Source organism: Rhineura floridana, chromosome 4 (genome assembly GCF_030035675.1).
Source record: "Rhineura floridana isolate rRhiFlo1 chromosome 4, rRhiFlo1.hap2, whole genome shotgun sequence".
Classification (NCBI taxonomy): Eukaryota; Metazoa; Chordata; class Lepidosauria; order Squamata; family Rhineuridae; genus Rhineura; species Rhineura floridana.
In genome coordinates, this window is record NC_084483.1 from 19,320,471 (window position 1) to 19,341,499 (window position 21,029).

At 41.2% G+C, this 21,029-nt stretch overlaps 1 protein-coding gene across 2 annotated transcripts in view; it reads left to right on the forward strand.

The window, feature by feature from the left end:
- Nucleotides 1-21,029, forward strand: part of LOC133382924 (ADP-ribose glycohydrolase MACROD2-like) — a 110,130-nt gene that overhangs the window by 78,409 nt on the left and 10,692 nt on the right. The window contains exons 4-5 of one of the 2 annotated variants that reach the window (XM_061622595.1): nt 15,370-15,453; nt 19,929-19,997. In XM_061622595.1, the coding sequence (XP_061478579.1) occupies nt 15,370-15,453; nt 19,929-19,990 (146 nt within the window). In that variant the 3' untranslated portion in view covers nt 19,991-19,997. Of the gene's footprint in view, nt 1-15,366; nt 15,454-19,928; nt 19,998-21,029 lie in introns of both variants that reach the window. The other variant, XM_061622594.1, reaches the window with a different exon arrangement.

The window sequence follows — 21,029 nt, forward strand, 5'->3', positions numbered from 1 at the left end:
CAGTTTTGAAAGAGGAAAGGAACAAAATAAAACAAAGCAAATGAAATTAATAGGTCTTTGTGCCATTCAAACACATTACGGTAAACTCGTCTGAAAAGAATCTGCTTTGTATAGATTGTTATTGTTTACTGCTGTTTCTACAAAAGAACCAATGGTTCAAGAAGAACATTAGGGATAAGAATAAGGCACAAGTGCAAGGAATGATGTCATATTGCACTCTGAGCATGCTATGGAAAGACCCAATACAATCTAGAGTGATATAGAGGATATCCTGTATTGGGTGCCCCCCTTCATCTCATAAAAAAGAACAAATCTTGGCTACAGCTCACAATTACTGAAGAAAGAGCTTAACAATGAGCCTGGGTTCAGACAACACACTAAACACACTAAACTTTGGCTTAGCTCAGTGTGGTATGGGAGTAAAAAAGACTAGGGAGGAGCAAAGTAGTTATGAGCTCCTCTCCAGGAGCCTATATATTTGTATAGTCCCAATCAACCATAGTTTGACTTAGTGTGTTGTACAAACAAAACTTTTATGGCTTGTCCTCATTTCTGAAATGCCGGGAATTGAGAATTCTGGATAAGAGAGGGAAAGTGTATTTAATAGTAGAACTGACTGATTAGTTTAGATGCATTTTAGCATCTTGCCTAAATAGCGCCATTCTTTCAGATGTGAAGCTATCCACTCATCTGCAAGCCTAACTTCTGTCAGTATAGAGAATGATCAAACCAGACATCCTAATAGACATATCCAGCATCATGAGAGTTTACATACTATTCAGATATTAAATATCTGCTTTGTGAATGCCTCTGTTCTTGACAAACTACGCATGGCTCCAAAAGCTGGCACTCAGAGACAGACAAGCTTATGTCACAGCAAGTTTAAATTCCTTTCAAATCTGCATCCTTTTTTTTTTCATTTTCATCCTACTCTGCCCAGATGTCAGATTTTTGATCAAGGTAAAATATTCCCAATTAGCATTCTGAAACTTTTTGTTGGTAATGAATCTCCATTGAGTTGCATATGTAAATATATGCTTGTTTTGTTCCTTAAAAGGGTCCTTTTGCAGGCAACCTAGCTTACCTGCAAGTGAATGCCAATAAGAAAGCATTTGTTCATTGTTTTGAAGGAAGGTAGGTACTGGTTTGCCCTGGAGCTCATAGTGCCTGTTATAGTAAGGCTGATAATGGCTATATAGGTGTTCAGTAGGAATTAGAATTAAGGCCTCTGACATCCTAATTTGCAAGGGGTGCATCAGTGGGAGTCAGGCTAAGCAATATCACTTTTGTTTGAACTTCTACCTCTGAGCTGCCATGCTTTTACAATGTAGCTGAAAACACAGCAGCAAGCAATGTATATTTGACATTAATATTAGCAGGCATCCACCGGTGACATGACTGAAAATACATCCTTCAATTCTGCCAGCCTACAATTGTAAGAGACGAGAAACCATTCTTGGCAGGAAAATAAGTCAGTGTAGCTGGGGGTAACTTAGAACAACTTTGTCAGTTATTTCCTGTAACTGACAAGTTTTTATGTGAGGAATAGTAGGCAAACTGTCATGCTCTAACTAATTAGGAGAAGCAAATCCAAGATGCAGTTTTATAATCAGAAAGGAAAGAAATGAATAAAGTTTGGGCCTATTGGGCTGAAAAGCTACAGCACATAGTTTTCTAGTGCTTGCACTACACTGTGAAATTATGCAGTGGAATTTGCTTTGGATTGCTTTGACTTCTAAAAAGAGCCCAGTGGCATCAGGTTTCCCTCTGAGAGGTAACCAACCTTTGTGGAATAAAGGGGCTGTTGAGACCGTTGAAAACACATCTGTTGTACTGTTGTGCCATACAAATGTGTCACAAACTAGGGTTCTGAGTACACTAGTCGCCTACAGCAAAGTGTTTCCATTGGCCACATCTGGAGGGGGAATGGGTTGATCTGCCGATCAGTTGAGAAATCTATTTGAAGTAGTTTTTAAAAAAAAAAAAAACACAACAACATACAAGAGCTTATCCCACCAGGATTTATAGTAAAAAGGGGCAGGTTTGATTAGCATCGTGTACCCCCATTGTCAGAAAAGGGAGGTGGAGATGCACTGGAACTGGCAGAATAGTAAGTGTCTGTCGTAGGTCCAAACAATGTTTATTTGATATGCACATTCTAGGACCAGGCCAAATCTCCCGTTTCCTGTGCTGTTAGACTACACCTCCTCCAAAGCAGTGCTTCAACTCTGTTGTATACAGATGCTATTCTTAAAAGCACATGTACCCATGGAGACTTTGGGAGCAGCCTTGAGTTCATGCACTCCTTCCTTTGCCTCTTTCGCCATGGAGAAAAGTAAAGACCAAGCTTTGAGACCTTGTCTTTATTTAAGCTATTTAATTTTGCAGAGTCAGGAGGGAGACCCCACATTCATATAAACATGGATACTCCAGCTTTAGTTGTTTACTTCTCCCTGTAATGGAGAAGAATAGGGAACAAAGCATGCAAGCCAGAGGCTGCTTCCAATCTGTTCTCCCTTAATGCAAGCCGGGAGTGGAGAATGAGGTGGGATATCATTCTCAGAGGGTCAGTTCATCAACTTCAGGAATTTAGGCAAACTCATTGCTACTTCTAGAACCAGCAGCAAGTATATTACTGATCTAACTTTACAATCAGCAACTGGTACCTTATTTCTAGTGTGAAAAGCTATAAGAGTGCCTAGTTCATCTGTACCTGCAAGATGCTATTCAAAAACGAATGGTGTAAATGCACTCCAGTATTACATTGTCTATCACAAAGTTGTCCAAGGACCATAGGGCCTCTTTCTCTTAAATTGTTTGCTGTCTATTTACTTGCAAGGGCCTCTCTGTAACCTTTAAAAATAATCAGGTTAGCAGGCATAGTTAGCTAATTATCAGTTATAAGGCCCTCTGTGTAACCTGTGAAGACAATGCAGTTGGCAGGGTCTTTTCAGCGGTGGTTCCCATCACTGATACTTTTAAATGGGCATTAGAGACCCATTTTTCAGAGTAGTGTTTAAGGGTTAATAGAAATAGTATGATGATTATTAAAATAATGCTGGGTTATTGTTAAAAATGTAAATAGACTGCCTTCAATTTGATTCCAACTTATGGCAACCCTGTGAACAGGCTTTTCATGGTAAGCAGTATTCAGAGGTAGTTTACCATTGCCTTCCTCTGAGGCTGAGAGGTAGTGACGGGCCCAAGGTTACCCTGTGAGCTTTGTGGCTGTGTGGGGCTTCGCAGGTCCTACCAGGATGATTCCCCCTAGACAGCTGTTGACCCCAGAGGGCTTCATACGTGAATTGGGGGACTTCCTTAACACCTCCAATGGCCAATTGGCCGAGACCTTGGTGTCTAGGTGGAACGTGGGGGTGACCGAGGTGGTGGACCGGTTGGCCCCGAAAGGCCCCCTCCCTTTAAACAGACATAGGACGGTACCATGGTATACTCCTCGGTTGCGTGGCCTATGGTGGGAGGTAAGACGGCTTGAATGCCGTTGGTGGAAGACACGTGCAGAAGTGGATAGAACACGGAGTAGAGCAGCAGCGACTACCTATCGGACGGCAATGAGAACAGCAAAAGGGGAGTTTTTTGCAGTCTCTATAGCGACTGTGGAATGTTGCTCGAGGAGATTGTTCCAGGTGGTCCGTAGCTTGGTAGGGCCAGTTGCTCTGGACCCGTCAGATCAAGCCTTGGCCTCCTGTAACAACTTTACAAAACATTTTGTGGACAAAATTGATCACATCAAGAGTTCTATTCCGCTTGCCACAGCCTTAACAATGGAACCAGAGCTGATCATTGGACCTTCAGGGTCCTGGGATAGCTTCCCACTCCCTTCCTCTGAGGAAGTAGCCAAGACCCTGTCTGCACTGAGACCAACTTCTTGTATACTCCACCCCTGCCCAGCATGGCTCATTGTGAGCTGCAGAGACAAACTGGGTGAGGGGATCAGGGCAGTGGTTAATGCGTCCCTTGATGAAGGTCATCTGCCACCTGCCTTCAAGGAGGCGGTAATAATTCCAACTTTGAAAAAGGCCTCCTTAGACCCCTTGGGTTTAAACAACTTCCGCCCAGTTTCAAATCTGCCATTCCTGGGTAAATTGGTTGAGCGGATAGTGGCAAACCAACTCCAAACGTACTTAGAGGAAGTGAACTACCTTGACCCATTTCAATCAGGGTTTAGACCCAGACATGGGACAGAAACAGCATTAGTATTCCTGGTGGACGATATGAGAAGGGCACTGGACAGAGGGGGATATACCCTCCTTGTTCTCCTGGATCTCTCGGCGGCCTTTGACATCATCGACCACGGTATCTTGCTGGATCGCCTAGAGATGTTAGGGTTACCATTCTACGGTGGTTCCACTCCTTCCTCTCTGGGAGATACCAGAGAGAGGTATTGAGGGATGAGGTTTCGGCAGCGGCATCACTAGCCGGGTGCGGGAAGTGCGGACTGCACCAGAGTGACACCATGAGAGGGGGGTGTCACCCAGAGTAGGGTTGCCATATTGCCTGGTTAGCCGGATTTTACCCAGATTCTTTGCATGCCACCTGGCGCCCGTTTAGCCCCTTAGCTGGCCCGGATTCTCAGCTTTAATTAAAAAAAAATTAAGTTTCTAGGTGGTCCAGTTCTCGAGATATACATAAAAACGTCAGCCCCCCGTTAAATCTTTTTTTAAACTACTGTATAGCACTTTGTAGCTTTAACCCCGCCCGTTCAGAATTGCAGCCAATCAGTGAAGCGTTTGGTTGACCTGTGGCAGTGTCTAGTAAACCTCATTGCAAGGCCAGAAAATGGTTTATCTGAAAATCTCATAAATTGGGTAAGTATATACATTTCAGTTTTTTTCCCTCTTGTGCGTAGGAGTCAGATCCTGGGCAGTGTTTTGAAAACCTTCCCAATACTTGCTTTTGTGGGTGTAAAAGCATTGCTAATCCCATATGTCCAGAGTAAATCCCATTGAAGTCAATAGGACTTACTTTTGAGTAGACATGGTTATGAATGTGATGAAAATCAATGGGACTTTGGAGTGAATGTAAAAAAGAATTGTGTTGTGTTCTCTTTCTGTCCCCCCCTCCAGTCCTATTTTAAAGCAAGTAGGCAGGGCTTACTTAGGTATTACAGTTTTTATTCTGTAGGAAACTAATACTGATTTTTTAAAAAACTAATAGTGATTTTTCTGCAATGACCAACTGGTCTGACAATAAACATCATGGGCTGTATGTATTTATACATCTGCAGTGTGTGTGTGTAGTCTTTCCAACAACCCTGTGAGGTAGGGTTGGAAACCAAGGCACCTCACAACAAGAAATAAAGCCATTTAAAATCCAATAACCATAAAAACAAGTATAAACAGTTGCAAAACAGCGTAAAGTGGCACGATTCAGAATTTTGGGTTGTGTGAATGAAGTTGCTTATCACTTGAGGTTGGAGTTCTGTCTCTGTTCCACTGAATACACTGGGACTTGCTTCTGAATAAATAAACCTAGGATTGCACTATAAATATCTTTACAGTTTGTGTAAATAATAAATATATTTGATAGTCATGCTTATATAAATATTTCTTCATTTATCATATTTTTGGTTTTTGGTTAGGAATCCTGACTGGTTGTGAGATGCTTAGTTTTCTGCCTTACTCATAGCTTGTTGTGGTTGGTATGGTATGTTTTTTTTTTCCTATTTGCATTTCACTTATCCTTAATCTCACTCCGTTACAGCCATAGAAGCAACAGCAGCATATGCAAGATAATTAACTCCCATTAGTGATAAGAGCAAGAACTTATAATTAGTATTTTAATTAAAACAAGAGGCTTATGAGTACTTTGAAGAGGACCAGATATTTATTTTCTTTCTGAGCCCAGGACTGGGTCTTTCATGATGCCCGGGGGGGGGGAGCAGGAGAGTAGTCGATAAGACAGACGTCGTGGCATTGGTAATCTAATTAGCAAGGTATGTGTGCAGTTGTTGCACACTTCCAGGCCCAGTTTCATTTTGAGTATGGAGGTGGAACCTGTGTAGATGTGGTTGATCAAAAGGAGAAGAAATTTTGAGTTAAGCAAAGCTCTGCTTTTATAAAACCTAAGAAACATACAGATACTTTGAATGTCTGAGTGCCTGCACCAGTGGAATACTGGAGGAACTTTTAAAACTTGCTGCAACAGTATTTAGAACTGAGCATGTGGCATGAAAGACTCCTTTTCCTAACATTTTGGCTTCTTGTTTTTCTCCACCCACCACATCTCTGAAATATATCGTATATGTAATGGTTAACTGTACTGCTGCCCTGACTTACTTTGTTTGTTGCTATTTTGTGTTTTTATTATGTTTTTATATTGATTGTGCATTTTTATTGTTTTTATTATATTTGTAAGCTGTGCTGAGCTCTGTTTTTAACAGCAGAAGGGCAGGATATAAATCCTCTTAATCAATCAATCAACATTCCATAGTGTTGGAAACTAGAGTCTAGACATTTAAGGCTGAAAATGTTAAGTTTTTTTAAAAAAAGATTTCTCACATCTTTCCCCAGTTTTTGGTGGTAATTCCTAGGCACAAACACAAAACGACTGGACAATCCAAATATTAATATGGAAATATGGAAATCAGCCTGCTGGATTTGTGGAACTGGAATATGGCAACCCTAACCCAGAGCCGCCCCACCCCTAGGCACCCTAGGTCTGGTACGGGAGGAGGTCATGGGGGTGACACCATGAGTTACCGCACTGGGTGACACCAACCCCAGTGATGCTACTGGGTTTCGGAGCCCTGGCCTCTCATGTGTGGGGTGCCACAGGGCTCTTTCCTCTCCCCGATGTTATTCAATGTTTATATCAGGCCGCTGGGAGATGTCATTAGGAGATTCGGGCTGCAATTCCACCAATACGCAGATGATACCCAGATTTTCCTCTCATTTAAATCTTCCCCACCAGCGGCGATAGAACTGCTGTCTAAGTGTCTGGAATTGGTGAGGGATTGGATGAGCAGGAGTAAGCTCAGACTGAATCCTGATAAAACTGAGGTTCTGTTGGTGGATGACAAAAAGAAATTGGGGATTACTGATTTGATGCTCAGCGGGGTACTACTGCCCCTAAGAGATCAAGTCTGGAGTTTGGGGGTCATCCTTGACTCCCAGCTATCTATGGAGGTGCAGGTAGCGGCCGTCAGTCGGGCGGCGCTTTATCAACTACATCTCGTCCAAAGGATACGCCCTTACCTCCCGAGCCACTTGCTTTCCAAAGTAGTACATGCTCTGGTCTTATCCCGGCTGGATTATTGTAAAACCTTATATGTTGGTCTTCCCTGGACTACGGTTTGTAAGCTGCAACTAGTGCAGAATGCGGCAGCTCGCCTGATTAAGGGCAGTCGCCGCTGTGACCATATCACCCCAGTCCTTAAGGAATTGCACTGGCTACCTGTGGTTGCGCGGGCCAAATTTAAGATCCTGGCTTTAACTTATAAGGCTCTTCATGAGGCCGGCCCACTCTATTTAAAGAGCCACCTGCACTCGCTCCAGGGGCGCCAGCTTACAAGATCATCCTTGAATGGCTCACTTCTTATACCTCCAGTAAAAGAAGCGAGGTTGGTGAGGACAAGGTCTAGAGCCTTTTCTATCATGGCTCCTACACTTTGGAATTTGTTGCCAACTGACCTCCGTCAGTTATGCCTTCGGCAGACTTTGAAGACCTGGCTCTTTACCCAGGCATGGGAAGGGGATTAGGCTGGCAGATTGCAGTTCTTGGGGGGTTTAAATTCAAATTTAGGCTGGCAGGTTGCAGATCTTGGGGGGTTATTTTATTTATTTATTTATTTAATTTTATTTATATACCGCCCTAAGCCAAAAAGGCTCTCTGGGCGGTGTACATAAAAGATAAAGATAAAACAAGCAAGATATATAAATACAGTAAATGTAACAAAATCAAAATCAAAACGACGAACAAAAAAAAAATGTTAAATGTTTCAGCTTTTAATTTTTAATCTCTAATTTTTAGGATTTTGATTATATCTATATGGAATGTACTCGTGTTTGGTTGTAAGTCACCCAGAGTGGCAGATTACCCTCTGCCAGATGGGCGTCTTAACAAATCTCATAAATAAATAAATAAATAAATAAAATAGTCCAACACCTTAACCCAGCCTTTCCCAACCAGTGTGCCTCCAGATGCTGTTGGACCACAACTCCCATCAGCCTCAGCCAGCATTGCCAATGGGCAGGAAAGATGGGAATTGTGGTCCAACAACATCTGGAGGCACACTGGTTGAGAAAGGCTGCCTTAACCACTACACCACACTGGCTCTATGTTGGCTTTTAATACTCTTGTGAAGGAAATGGAACTTTAAGTGCTTTAAATGGTTTTTATATTTTATATTTTTTGTGTATGTCAAGGGTTGCCAACCCGTTATCCATCTCTAGCCATCCTAGAAAGAATGTTATAGAGCAAAATGAGCAGGTATCCTTCTAAGCTATTTATGTAGAATGAGCCAGCCTGGCTGTTCCTGTTTGTCAGTATTATTAGCCAATGAGCAAAGTCAGAGCCGTCATTGATAAGTGAGTTGTTTGGACACCAGGCAGTAGGAATCTTTGGAATCCTAAAGAACTGCTGTTTTGCCCTCCATTTTATTGCACTTTTCCTACTTCTGTCTTTTTTTCTAGTCCTTGGAATCTCTTCCTTTTTCCTTAGCAACCAGAATGCATCTTTCCTGTGCTGGGTTCACCTGAGATCAGGTAGATTGTAGAAATTATTTTTTGCAAATGCTACTACACAATAAGTATGGATCAATGTTAAATAATCCCCTTCCCCCCAAAAGGCAAATGTGAAAACTTTGCAAAGAGGCTTAGGCAGGTCTCCTGCTTTGCTGGAGCTAAAGACCAGGGACTAATTAAGAATTCACTGTGTAGTTAACTTAGAGTCCAATGATATGCATGTCTACTCAGAAGTAAGTCTCTTTGTGTTTAATGAGGCTTACATCCAGGTACTTTGGTATAGGATGGCAGCCAAGGCTTCGGTTTAGGCTTGGCATTAGGGAAAATAGGGTTCTTGTGCCTTTAACAACTGTATAGCAAGTTGAAATTCAACAGGCCAAGCCTTTTCTAGTATGGAAATACAAATATGGGTTAGCTTCACCATAATTACTCTCTAATTTTGTGTTATGCCATGTCCTCATGGTAGCCATTTTGTGTTATGCCATGCTCTCATGGCAGCCATTTTGTGACTGGCACTCCCAGCACTCTCTCAAAATTTGAAGTGTGCCCTCTGGTCCAAAAAGGTTGGCGGTCCCTGATGTATGTGTTGATACATAGTTTGTAAGTTACTTTGGGAAGCCTTATTTGCCTGAAAAGTTCTCTATAAGTAAATAAATAAATAAATAGTATTTATTTATTAATAAAAATATAGTATTTTCAATAAAGTCAAGTCATATAATAGCATTCAGGAGGGCCACATCTCCTGAGCCTGCCTGCATCACCTCTTTTTTGAAGTGTCTCATTCAGATTTTTCACACCTATGGTGTGATCAATAGCAATTTGACATAGTGCAGAAGAACCAAATCTTTTTTAGTGGTGTTTTTAAAAAATGTATTGATTGATTAATGTTTAACTACAGCATAGCTGAATATTTTCTATGGCTAGTCACAACAAATTTCATATCTACATCAAAAGTTTATTTGACACATAGGGGTGTTTTTGTTTTGGTCTGGAAGAATTCACACTTATCTATGGACCTTAATCTGCAATCATATACACAGTTACCTGGGAGGAAATACCATTGAACTCAATACATCTTCCTTCTGAGTAGACATTGCACTGTTTATCATTCAGGAATTTGTTTCTCTCTCTCTTTGTTTTTTTAACTTATCAAGGCAATCTACTAAGCCTCTTTTCTGCATACTTACAAAAGTAAAAACAGCGGCAATAAACATAATCACCACAGTATTTAAAAATTATGCTTCAAGTTGTTAAAGAAATGTAAAAAATTAAGCTTTTTATTTAGATGTTGGTTTCTGAATATTTACTGTACACAGCATACACAGAGTAAGATTTTCCCTACCAGAACTAAAAACAAGTAATAGTGTCATATTTGCAATAAAGTCAAGTCACATAACACAGTTTAGAGAAATGAGAGAAATTACATAGAAATACTATATATGTCTGCTGAAAAATTCCATTGAGTTCAACAGGGCTTATTCTCTGGTAAGTGGATATAGGATTGCAGTCATACATGTCTACTCAGAAGTAAGCCACAATGAATTCAATGCGACTTAGTATGAGGTAAGTGTATATAGAATTACAGCCTTTGAAACTTCATTATCAGCCCCTGGAATGAAATCTAATGTATGTGTGTTGGTTTTCAGCACAATCCTTACCATATCTACTCAGAAGTAAGTCCTACTGAATTCAATGGGGCTTACTTCCAGGTAAGTCAGTTTAGGGCAGCAGCCTTTGTCAGGAGATAACTTTTATTGTGTATATGGGTTTTTTTCCCTTGGTCATTTGTATGTGTATGGAAGATGCTTAAATGTTTTTTTAAAAAATTGGATGCCCTAGGTTCTCAGCAAATCCCTACAGGATTTATTTTAAAATCTGTCTGAAAGCAATTTTGTATACTATCCTAGCTTACTCCTTGTACTGCATGGCTTGCTTTGAGTACTGATTTTCTAGAAATATCACCCACCTATGAAGTTTTATGATAATCAAGCCTGTCAGTAATGCAATTGGAAATGGTAATTGAAAGTGGTATCTTGCAAACTGTATTCTGGTATATCTCATCTCCTACTGAGGAGGCCCTGAAATGTGCATCTTGTTTGTGTTCCAAACAGTAGCAATCAAGACTGAAAGAGAGAAAAAAAACCCTTTTGAATAAAAATGCTGGTAAAGGCATTTCTTGTTTTGATCGGATTCTGCTGTTTATGTGGAATGGACTCATTTCTCTGTTTTATCGCACAGTAGGAAAGAAGTGATTTGGGATAATGCCTGTTTCACATGCATGTGTCAGAATAATAAATGCTACTATTTCCCCCCCTCTGCACATGCATACACCCGGCAAGGTAGTATGAACAAAATGAAGATTTATATAAACAGAACTTCAGTGTTATGAAAAGCCTGCTGATCTAATGGATTGTGCCTCCTTTTCTAGCCACCCACAGCAACACTGTGATGCATGATTTAGCTTTGATTCACTTTTAACTTCTCCATGTGGCATTCCCAAGTCCTCACATTGCTTCTCATAATGACATTTTGTCAATTCACAATGTAAATATGACTGTCCTGAGTTACATTTCTTTGTGGTATCTGTTATACAAATAATAATTCAGGCTGAAAATTGTATGGCATTTCCTTTGTGTGGATGTTACTTATTCATTTTGTACTACTGCCATCATCATAGAGGGCAGGGGAAAAGAGAACAATTCCCACTCTCCTGTCATGCCAGGGGCGCATTCCACCTTTCACAGAAATACTGTCCCAGGGAGGAGAAAAGGCAATTCTTCCATCCTTACAGAGAAGATAGAAAGCTAGACTTTTCAGGCGCTGAATGCCATTCTCCTTTGGCTCCCACCATGTTGTATCATATCTTACAAAACAATCATAACCATGTCTATTCCAAAATAAATCCTATGAATTCAGTGGGGCTTACTCCCAGAAAAGTGTGGGTGAGGATTGCAGCCAGGCAGCACAATCCTAAATATAGCAAGCTGGTGGAACTTATGCTGGCTTATTAAGTATACCAGTGAAACACTACTTTCTTTTTTGAGTTTCTACCGTGTGACCAACCCATCATTTCATTGGCATATGAGATGGGAGAAGGTGAGGCTAGCAGAGAGGCTGGGGTGGGTACAGCATCAGAACCCTGTAATGTCACTCCCACATCACTACCATCGCTGGCATCAGTGTTTCACATATACCATACTCTCACCATGAGACAGAGGCATAGTTACTCCCGCTGGTGTAAGTTATCTCTATTCCAAACTCCGTTCAGGAGCGGGGCTGCCAAGCCTAGCAGAGGGAAAACAAGTATTTAAATAGAGTTCGACTTACACCACCATTTTTGCTGGTGAAAGTTCTCATAGGTTGCCAGGTGCCATTAATTAATTTGGAATAGGAGGTTTGGAATAGGTATATGTTTCATTTTGCCCTGCCCTGGAATGCCAGTTTTTTGGGACGTACCCCAATTTTGCTGGCTTAAGCTCCGCTAGCGGATCCCTGGCTCAGCCATTGTAGTCTCGGCTCAGCCAGGTTAATTACATCAGTGTATCTCTGGTTGAGTTGGGATGAGAGTTACACTGGCTGAGTTGGGAAAGCCCACGATCCAGCAATTCCAAACTCGCTCATCCCAGCAGACAGCACTGCTAGCTATTCAAATGCTTTCCTTTACTTGAATTCTTGAATTTACTTTACTTGAATTCTAGCACAATACCAGTGGATTGTTTGTGCCAGTTGTTGGACGTAGAGGAGCTTAAGCTTCATGTACACAAATGAGGAGTTATAACACCTATTGCATGATTATGAACCTTTAATCATAAATACATTTTTATTTAACAAGATTTATAGATGACAAAACAACTCTAAGTGGTTTACATATAATAATACAAATATTCATAAGAAAATACAGATGAAATCAACAGACTTTAAAGACATAACAAAATCAGAATATAAATAAGATCAACAAATATGTATTCTTTATTTAACAAGATTTATAAGCTGCTTAATCAAAATACACACAACATCCCCCTTACATTCATACTTCTGAAAACCTAGATGAAGAAGGAGAAAAGGATTTTTGGAGATGTTTGCATTTCTGAAGATGCTCCACTCAATGAGTCCAAGTGGCCAATGTCATTGAAAAAAATGGGGAGGGGAGGGGAGGTGGACTGCATAAGAGAAGCACATCTCTGTACATGCCTTCTCCTGGTGAACTCAATGAAATAGTGGGTGTGTCTTCCTTTTTGGAGTCACCTTATCCTCCCTGAGGATTTCCTGCTTGAAAGAGCAAAGTATTACCAAAGATGGGGAGTTGTCGAATGCTGCTCCCTGATTATCACATAGGTGAACTATTGATTACTTTAATACCTTTTGCCTAATTATAGCTTGCATACCAGCACTAAAAACCATCACTGTGTACAAGACCTTAGAACCATTGGTTCTGCATAAGTACACTATTGTTACTTGGTCACAAGTGCCTGAAGCAGAAGAAAACTTTATTTGGGTTAGAGAAGTCAGTCATGTTGACTAGTTAATGGGCAATCTTCAGGCAATGCTTATGAACTTCACATGAGCCTCTCTCGTGCCTAACAATATCAGAATGCCTAGATATCCCTGAACGTTATCAAAATTTGGGGAGCTGAGGCACTACCTGTCACATCATGCCACTTTTGTTTGGCAGCGTCATAATGAAAGCAGCAACAGAACTGTGAGGCATCAGCTGTCAGGCAGGGATGTGGTGTGGATATTTATCATGTATCCCAAAAACATACACCTTGGATATTTGAGGAGCCTCAGTAGCAAACATCTGAAATCTGACAGCTTTTTTTCCTGCAAGATTTTTTTTATAAAGCATTTCTAAGTATTCCTTTCCTGCGCTTTTAAAAATGTATATAGAAATGGAGCACTGTGTTTTTTGTCATGTCCAATTAATAGTTTCATACTAATCAAACTATCTCACCATTTTTCACATTACCTAGAGAATTTATGTTATGAATGACTTAACAAATTTAAATAAAAACTGCATTAAAAAAAAATAAAAACTCAGTGGATTATTTTAAATGTGCACTTGAACTTGACAGATCCTTATACAGATGATTCAACAATGGAGTGACACAGTTTTATCCTTCAAGTTGAATGACAGTGATGAGTAAAGTGCTTGGAAAGTTTAGGCCCATTGGTGTCTAACAAATGCCAAGGGAAAACCTTATGCGCTCTGCAGAATTCTCAGAAGTCCTGAAATTTCAACATGCATGCCAAGTTGTCATTTCAGTAGTTCACTGACAGGGAAAGTCTAAACACAAAGATGTTACATGTGGTTTAGCAGGGGGAGGGGAAGCTTAAAAAAAGATAAAGGAAGGAAAATTATAGAAAAATAAAAGATTACTGCAAAGTTTCTAAAAATCCATAGATTTCCACGTGTCTTCACAATCACTTCAGGCTTTTATAGCTTTTGTTGTGGTTGTTCCAATATAATTACTGGAGGACTACTAGTAATGAGATTCCTGTAACTCAAAACCTAATGCCTGAACTATAAAAGTGTGGTATAGTAGATAGAGTAGACCAGGGAAACCCAATTTCAAATTCCTATTCAGTCATAAAACTCCCTGAGTGACCTTGGGCCAGCCACTCTCTTAGCTTATCCTACTTCACAGAGTTGTTACAAAGAAAAAATTGGGTTGGTAGGTAACAAAACAGTGTGCACCTGTATGCGTTCCTTGGAGCAAGGGCATGTGTTCTTTTTTAAATAATTGTATTATATATCTAAGGCTAGACTTTCTCAAACCCACATTTCTCCTCCTTCCCACCCACCTCCCCAACGTTCTTCTTAGCTTGGTGCCAAGGAGTTGGATGCCTTTTTTCTGCCCCAACTGTAGAAGAGATAGATGATTTGTTTAAAGTGTTACATTTTGAAATGTTCAGTCCCTGCGTCCACTTGCCTCTCTCCAAATTCCACTGATTGCCTAGCAACGAATTGCTTGATTTGTCTACCTCAGCCACTAGGCACGACAAGCTTCACAGTTGCCCCAAAATATGGAAGTGCCATCATGGAAATTAGCTAACAATTGGCCTCTCAGAAATCCTAACTGGTAGAAATCTGAAAGAACAGAGTATGAAACACAAAAGGTCCCTTTTCCTGCACGTTTTATTTTTAGCATTGTTAGGAGCTTCAATCAGAGCTTCCCAGCCAAGCCTGAGGGCACAAAAAAAAGTTGAGTGCCTGCTATCAACATTTTCTGAAATTTAAATTTTAGATTGTGTATGACTGCTCAGTGTGCATGCTCTTCAAGAGCATCAGTTTTAACTCTGTTTGACAGAGGAAAGCTTTAAAAATGTGATTAGGTTCCCAACCCATGCTGCAAGGAGGAGATTCTTCAGAGAGCAGAAATTGAGGCAGTGCAGACAAAAGTCCATACAGTGTGGCATAGGTTTAACAAAAGGGCACAAATCCTGAAACAGCTTTAAAGTAATTCTTTTTTAAAACTATATCTCCCTTGCTATCATTTATCATAGCAACCTTTGCCCTTTCTCTGAATGGCTACCATTATCATAACAGCAGCATTCATAAAGCTGTGTGATGATGACTAGAAAATAATGGACACACAGTCTGTGAATGATACATTAATCAAATACAATGCATGTTGTTTTTATTTCCCCTTTGTCATTTCCAAAGAAGCAGAAGAAGAGAAAGAGAAACAGACAATGGAGCCAGTACAACCTGAAAGTCCATGCAATACAGAAAACATTTCAAGTAAAGATGGTAAGCTTCCCAAGAGCTTTGCTGTTGCCAGATAAATGGCACATTCAGACTAGTGAACACTACATTGGAGTTCGCCCTTTGATGCACAAGTAGAATATGGTATCATTAACTCTTCAAAGGTAGCTTGCAAAAAGCCTGGATTATGCAAGGAATTGGCAGCACTAATTGCTAACCACAATAAATGCTACACTACCATCAGTTACACAACTGTAATTTCAATGGGACTTAATGCATTACTAGTCAAGCATAGGGCTGCAGCTACCATGCCCAAGCCAAGAACTTCATCGCAATGAGAAGCACAGCCTTAGAGGAAAATATGTCAACCACTGTTTAAGGATTAGATTTAGCTCCATTTGAATTGAGAGAATGTTGTCATTCCTTTCCATTCACCGTAACTACAATAAACTCTCTCCCTCTCTCCTCCCTCTCCCTTCCCCTCTCTCTCCCCCTCCCCCTCTCTCTCTCCCCCCCTCTCTCTCCCCCTCCCTCCCTCTCTCTCCCCCTCCCCCTCTCTCCCCCTCTCTCCCCCTCCCCCTCTCTCTCTCCCCCCCTCTCACTCCCCCTCCCTCCCCCTCTCTCCCCCTCCCCCTCTCTCCCCCTCTCTCTCTCCCCCTCTCTCTCTCCCCCTCTCTCCCTCTCCCTCTCCCTCTCTCCCCCTCTCTCCCCCTCTCTCCCCCTCTCTCTCTCCCCCTCTCTCTCTCCCCCTCTCTCCCCCTCCCCCTCTCTCCCCCTCTCTCTCTCCCCCTCTCTCTCTCCCCCTCTCTCCCTCTCCCTCTCCCTCTCTCCCCCTCTCTCTCTCCCCCTCTCTCTCTCCCCCTCTCTCTCTCCCCCTCCCTCCCCCTCTCTCCCCCTCCCCCTCTCTCCCCCTCTCTCTCTCCCCCTCTCTCTCTCCCCCTCTCTCCCTCTCCCTCTCTCCCCCTCTCTCCCCCTCTCTCTCTCCCCCTCCCCCCTCTCTCTCTCCCCCTCTCTCCCTCCCCCTCTCTCCCCCTCTCTCCCCCCTCTCTCTCTCCCCCTCTCTCCCTCTCCCTCCCTCCCTCTCCCTCCCTCTCCCTCTCCCTCTCCCTCTCCCTCTCCCTCTCCCCCTCCCCCTCTCTCCCTCTCTCTCCCTCTCTCCCTCTCTCCCTCTCTCCCTCCCTCTCTCTCTCCCTCTCTCTCTCACTCACACACACACACACACACACACACGATTCTACTAGCTCATTCCAAATACCTTTTGGCTATTATTTCGTCAGTTTGAGGTGCTGTATTGTAGAGATATGCGCATTATGAATGCTTGTTGTAAACACAGGTGGATTGTCCTTTTGTTGCATGTCTTAGATAGTTGACAAGCTCACAAAACATATACTGGAATAAAACTGGCGCAGCAAGTCTATTCCTGGCTATTATCAGTTTAAGAATAAGTCTCCGCAGCCCTGACAACACACATTTTCAGTGGTAGTGCTCAGACATCCAAAGTTTGAGCATGTCAGCTCTGCAACTATGGTAGAGAATAGATGATATCCATCTCTCATATGTTTCTTTCATCTTAGCCATAATTAATTTTTTATTCAGGTTGAGAAGTTGCATTTTGAGCATGATTCGTCTAAATAGGCCTTGCACTGTTTGGAGGGGGGTAGTATTTCAAGCTGCTGCCTCGATCTAGTTTGGTGCAATATTTGATAGGAAGAACATTTGGGCTTATTCTGGACTCTGAGAACTAAGGTTGACACAGCACTTGTTTTTCTATATATCTATGGCGTGTGCAGTTTTGTTTAAGCCTTGAACAAATTCTGTGCAACACTGGTAAATAGTTTAGCACTGCAACCATACACAACCAGAGAAGTTTGAAAGTTGAATATAGAAGTACTTCAACAGACTCTTTGCAGGTGTATTGATATAATAACAGTGAGTCAGATGCAGATATGCTTCATGCTTCAAAAAAATTACATTTTTGTCTTATTTTTAAACTTTCATTCAGGCGATTTCAAAACTTTCACTTGAGAGCTTTCCAGGGAAATGTCCAGTATTGGCTGTACAAAACGGCTTCTTCAGAGAGTTACTAAAGTACTATTATAGGAACAAGCTATTAAAGTTTATAAACAGTTTATAAAAGGTTTCATTCAATCCTACAGAAACTACTCAGAAGAAAGGCTATAAAGGTATATTCAGTAGTACTGATATCTCAGAGACCATGTGTTCTCTTGCCCATTTTACAGTCTAATAACAAATAACTGTACTATGATAGCAGCTTCTGTTGCTTTTATAAAACTGCAACAATACACATTATGGTGAGGGAGCAGAGTGTTAAGTTATTCTATAGAAAATGAGCCTGAACCATAGAAAGGTTAGGCTCGGGTTCATTTTAATTTCATTCCCTTTCAGCTTGCTTGGCATATGAATAGAGAGTGTCCATAGTTCCAGGAGCACACCATTCACTAGTGGAAACCATAACTGGTGTGACTGTAGAATCAGATTTTTAACATATTTTGTTGGTTCAGGTCTGTTACCCACTGATATGAAAGTGGTGTTCCAAAAGTGGGGGAAAGGTGGATAATCAACTATGAGTTAGCCCCATTCCCATTCTGGCTATTGAAGATAACCCAGGACCAGATAAGACTGTTGCTGATGGAAATCATAGAGTTGTAAAGGGCCTATAAGGCCATCAAGTCCAACCCTCTGCTCAATGAATCCAAGTTAAAGCATGCCCAACAGATGGCTGTCCAGCTGCCTCTTGAATGCCTAATGTCTTTCTGGACTACCTTAACAGAAACATTTTCTTGCCATTGTCATGTTCTGGCCCAATGCCAGATCCTATAGAGTATGCAACAAGGCTGTGCTAGGGGCAGGGCACGGCAAGGCAAGGCTGCCAAACCGTGGACAATTCAAAGTGAACAACTTGGTCCAAGGGCTGGGAGCAGACTGAGGCCTTTTAAGCCTCCGTCTCTAGACCACCTATTCCAGGCTCCACTGCCTTGTAGAAAACTCCAGAGCCTTAAAGGCCACCCCTCTGGCCTGAAGACATGCACCACACCCACACCAGGCATTTATTCTACTTTAAACAGTTGTGGCTTCCCCCAAAGAATCCTGGGAAATGTAGTTTGTGAAGGGTGCTGGGAGTTGTTAGGAGATGTCCTATTCCCCTCACAGGGCTACAGTCACCAAAATTCTCTGGGAAGAGGAGCTGACTGTTAAACCACTCTGGCCACTGGATCACTGTCTCCTAACAACTCTCAGAACCCTTCACAAACTACGCTTCCCAGGATTCTTTGGGGGAAGCCACAACTGTTTAAAGTAGAATAAATACCTGGTGTGGGTGTGGCCCCCTCATTAGCCAAGCCAAACAGCTGTTAGTCTGCCTTTTAGAACACTGACAGTTGATTCTTACTGAGCATGCCTGTGCTATCATTGATTCCAATGTTAATTTTCTTTAATTAAAAATGAAAAAAATGGAAATATTACATGCATTTTTAAAAAAAATTTAAACTTCAGATGATGAAAGCCAGAGTATGGGGCAAGGTCAGCAATAGGATTGCAGCTACTCTGTGAACATGGCTGATTTTTAATTAATTTCAGTCAAATTATGAGACTACAGACAGAAAAAATCAAACAGGGATCTGGACTTTTTAACTCTTGTCTCAGACTTTGAACTCTTGATTCTCTCTGAGTGTTTTGTGTATGAGTGTCATGGAAACTTAGAAGTTTGTTAAGCAACCATTTCTTCAAGTTCAGGACTATAAATTGTATCAGATTCTGTTTTGAAATGAGCTTATGGGAAGCAGCAGAATGGCATGGGGGTTATTTTCAATTTAACATTGCGGAATGTGAAAAATCCATGCTGGCTATAATATACAGCCATTCTCGAGGCTGTATAATTCAGTACACAGCTATGTCTTGGACCTAATGTGCAAATACCTTTGCTTATAATAGTAGCCCAGAGGATCATCTCTGTATAGAGCTCTGCAGCCTCTGCCTTGGAAGATTTCATCAGTAGTCAGATGTTGTAAGAAAGCATGTAGGATAAAGCAAACATAGTAGAAAGTATTCCTGCTGCCTCTACCAGCATTATATATCATTTAAGAGCAGTACTTGATAAATAGTGGCTTGCCTACCAGGTCCTGCTGTGATGCAGCTATTGGGTCCTTCCATTCTTATGAGGCTGGAAAAGAAAACATTGCAACATCTAAATATTCTTCATGTAGAAAGTACACTAAGTACCTTGGTGGTTATAGAAAGGAGGTATTTCAAATCAGGGTTGGAGGAAGCCAGATAGTAATTATGGCAATATTCCTATTAAAATAAAATTGGGTTTTGAGGTGTGGATATTCTCAAATAGATGCTAGCAGTTCAAATTAATCTATATTTCATATTGATGTTTGGAAATATACTTATGTGATAGATTTTTTAAGTTTAGCAACTGAACAAAATCCTTATTTTCAGAACAAATATGAGTGTTATGAAAAATGTGCAAAAATATAATCTTACTACTTTATTTTTAGTTGAAATGAATAGTCAGGTTGAAGACACAGATGAACCTACAGAATCCCAGACAGACAATTAATTTATAGGTAAGTCAATTCTCTTTATCTTTTCTGACATTTATTTAAAAATTAGAGCTAGTTCTCATGTAATATTTCTGCAAAAGTAGTACCTATGGAAACCAATGATGTAGTCATAAGAAAAACAAACTATGCGCAAGAACAAGGATCACACCTACATTCCAAAATTTTAGAATTCTGGAGATCAGGGATTGTCTGCTGATGAGATCTTTGAGCATCACACAAGATGTTTTTTCAACACACTCAGTCCCAGCTCTCAAGGGGCTGAAGATTTGTGTGGGCAACATAACTCCATATTTGTCTAAATAACCAGTGTGAACTACACTGTACAATGATACAGCCGCAGCAGATCTCATGATTGCAGAGAATGGAAATGGAGCTGCCACCATTTTAGATATTGCTGCCAAATGTTCCCATGTAATGGCTGATTCACACTTCCATTTCTCCATATGATGGAGAAAATAATTTATTTTCTGAACTGGCCATGATGTAACTTCACATGCAAAAAAACCCCTGCTTCTGCAAATACATGGCTTCTGTATCTAATCTTTATAGCATCTTGCCCATGTAGAATTGTAAGAGATGAGCAATTATCTACCTACCTACCTATATTATATACAGCACTGTAAATAGGAACGGGAAGGAGGCTGAAGAGGGATGTCACTAACCATGAAATCCTATACACGTCCAGTCAGAAGACAATGAGTTTAATGGGATTTATTCCCAGTTAAGTGTGTCTTTAAAGTTCTTTATTACAATGGGGCAATGTGACATATTACACAAAATGAAAAAAATGAAATTGTTGGACATAGTTGCCAAATAAATCTAGCAACAGTATTCTGGATAATATTCCAAGAGAGTATGTATTGATGGGTCACCCATGTGCTCACAGAGGCCTTTCCTTGTGCCCACCCCCTGCCCCTTGCTGACATTACAGAATAGATTACAGTGTGTGTGTTTGGTTGCAGTGTCTGTTGTGCCCATGACCATTTCCCCAGTTTGCATGCCCAGCAGCCCAAAAAGGCAGGCAACCCCTGATAT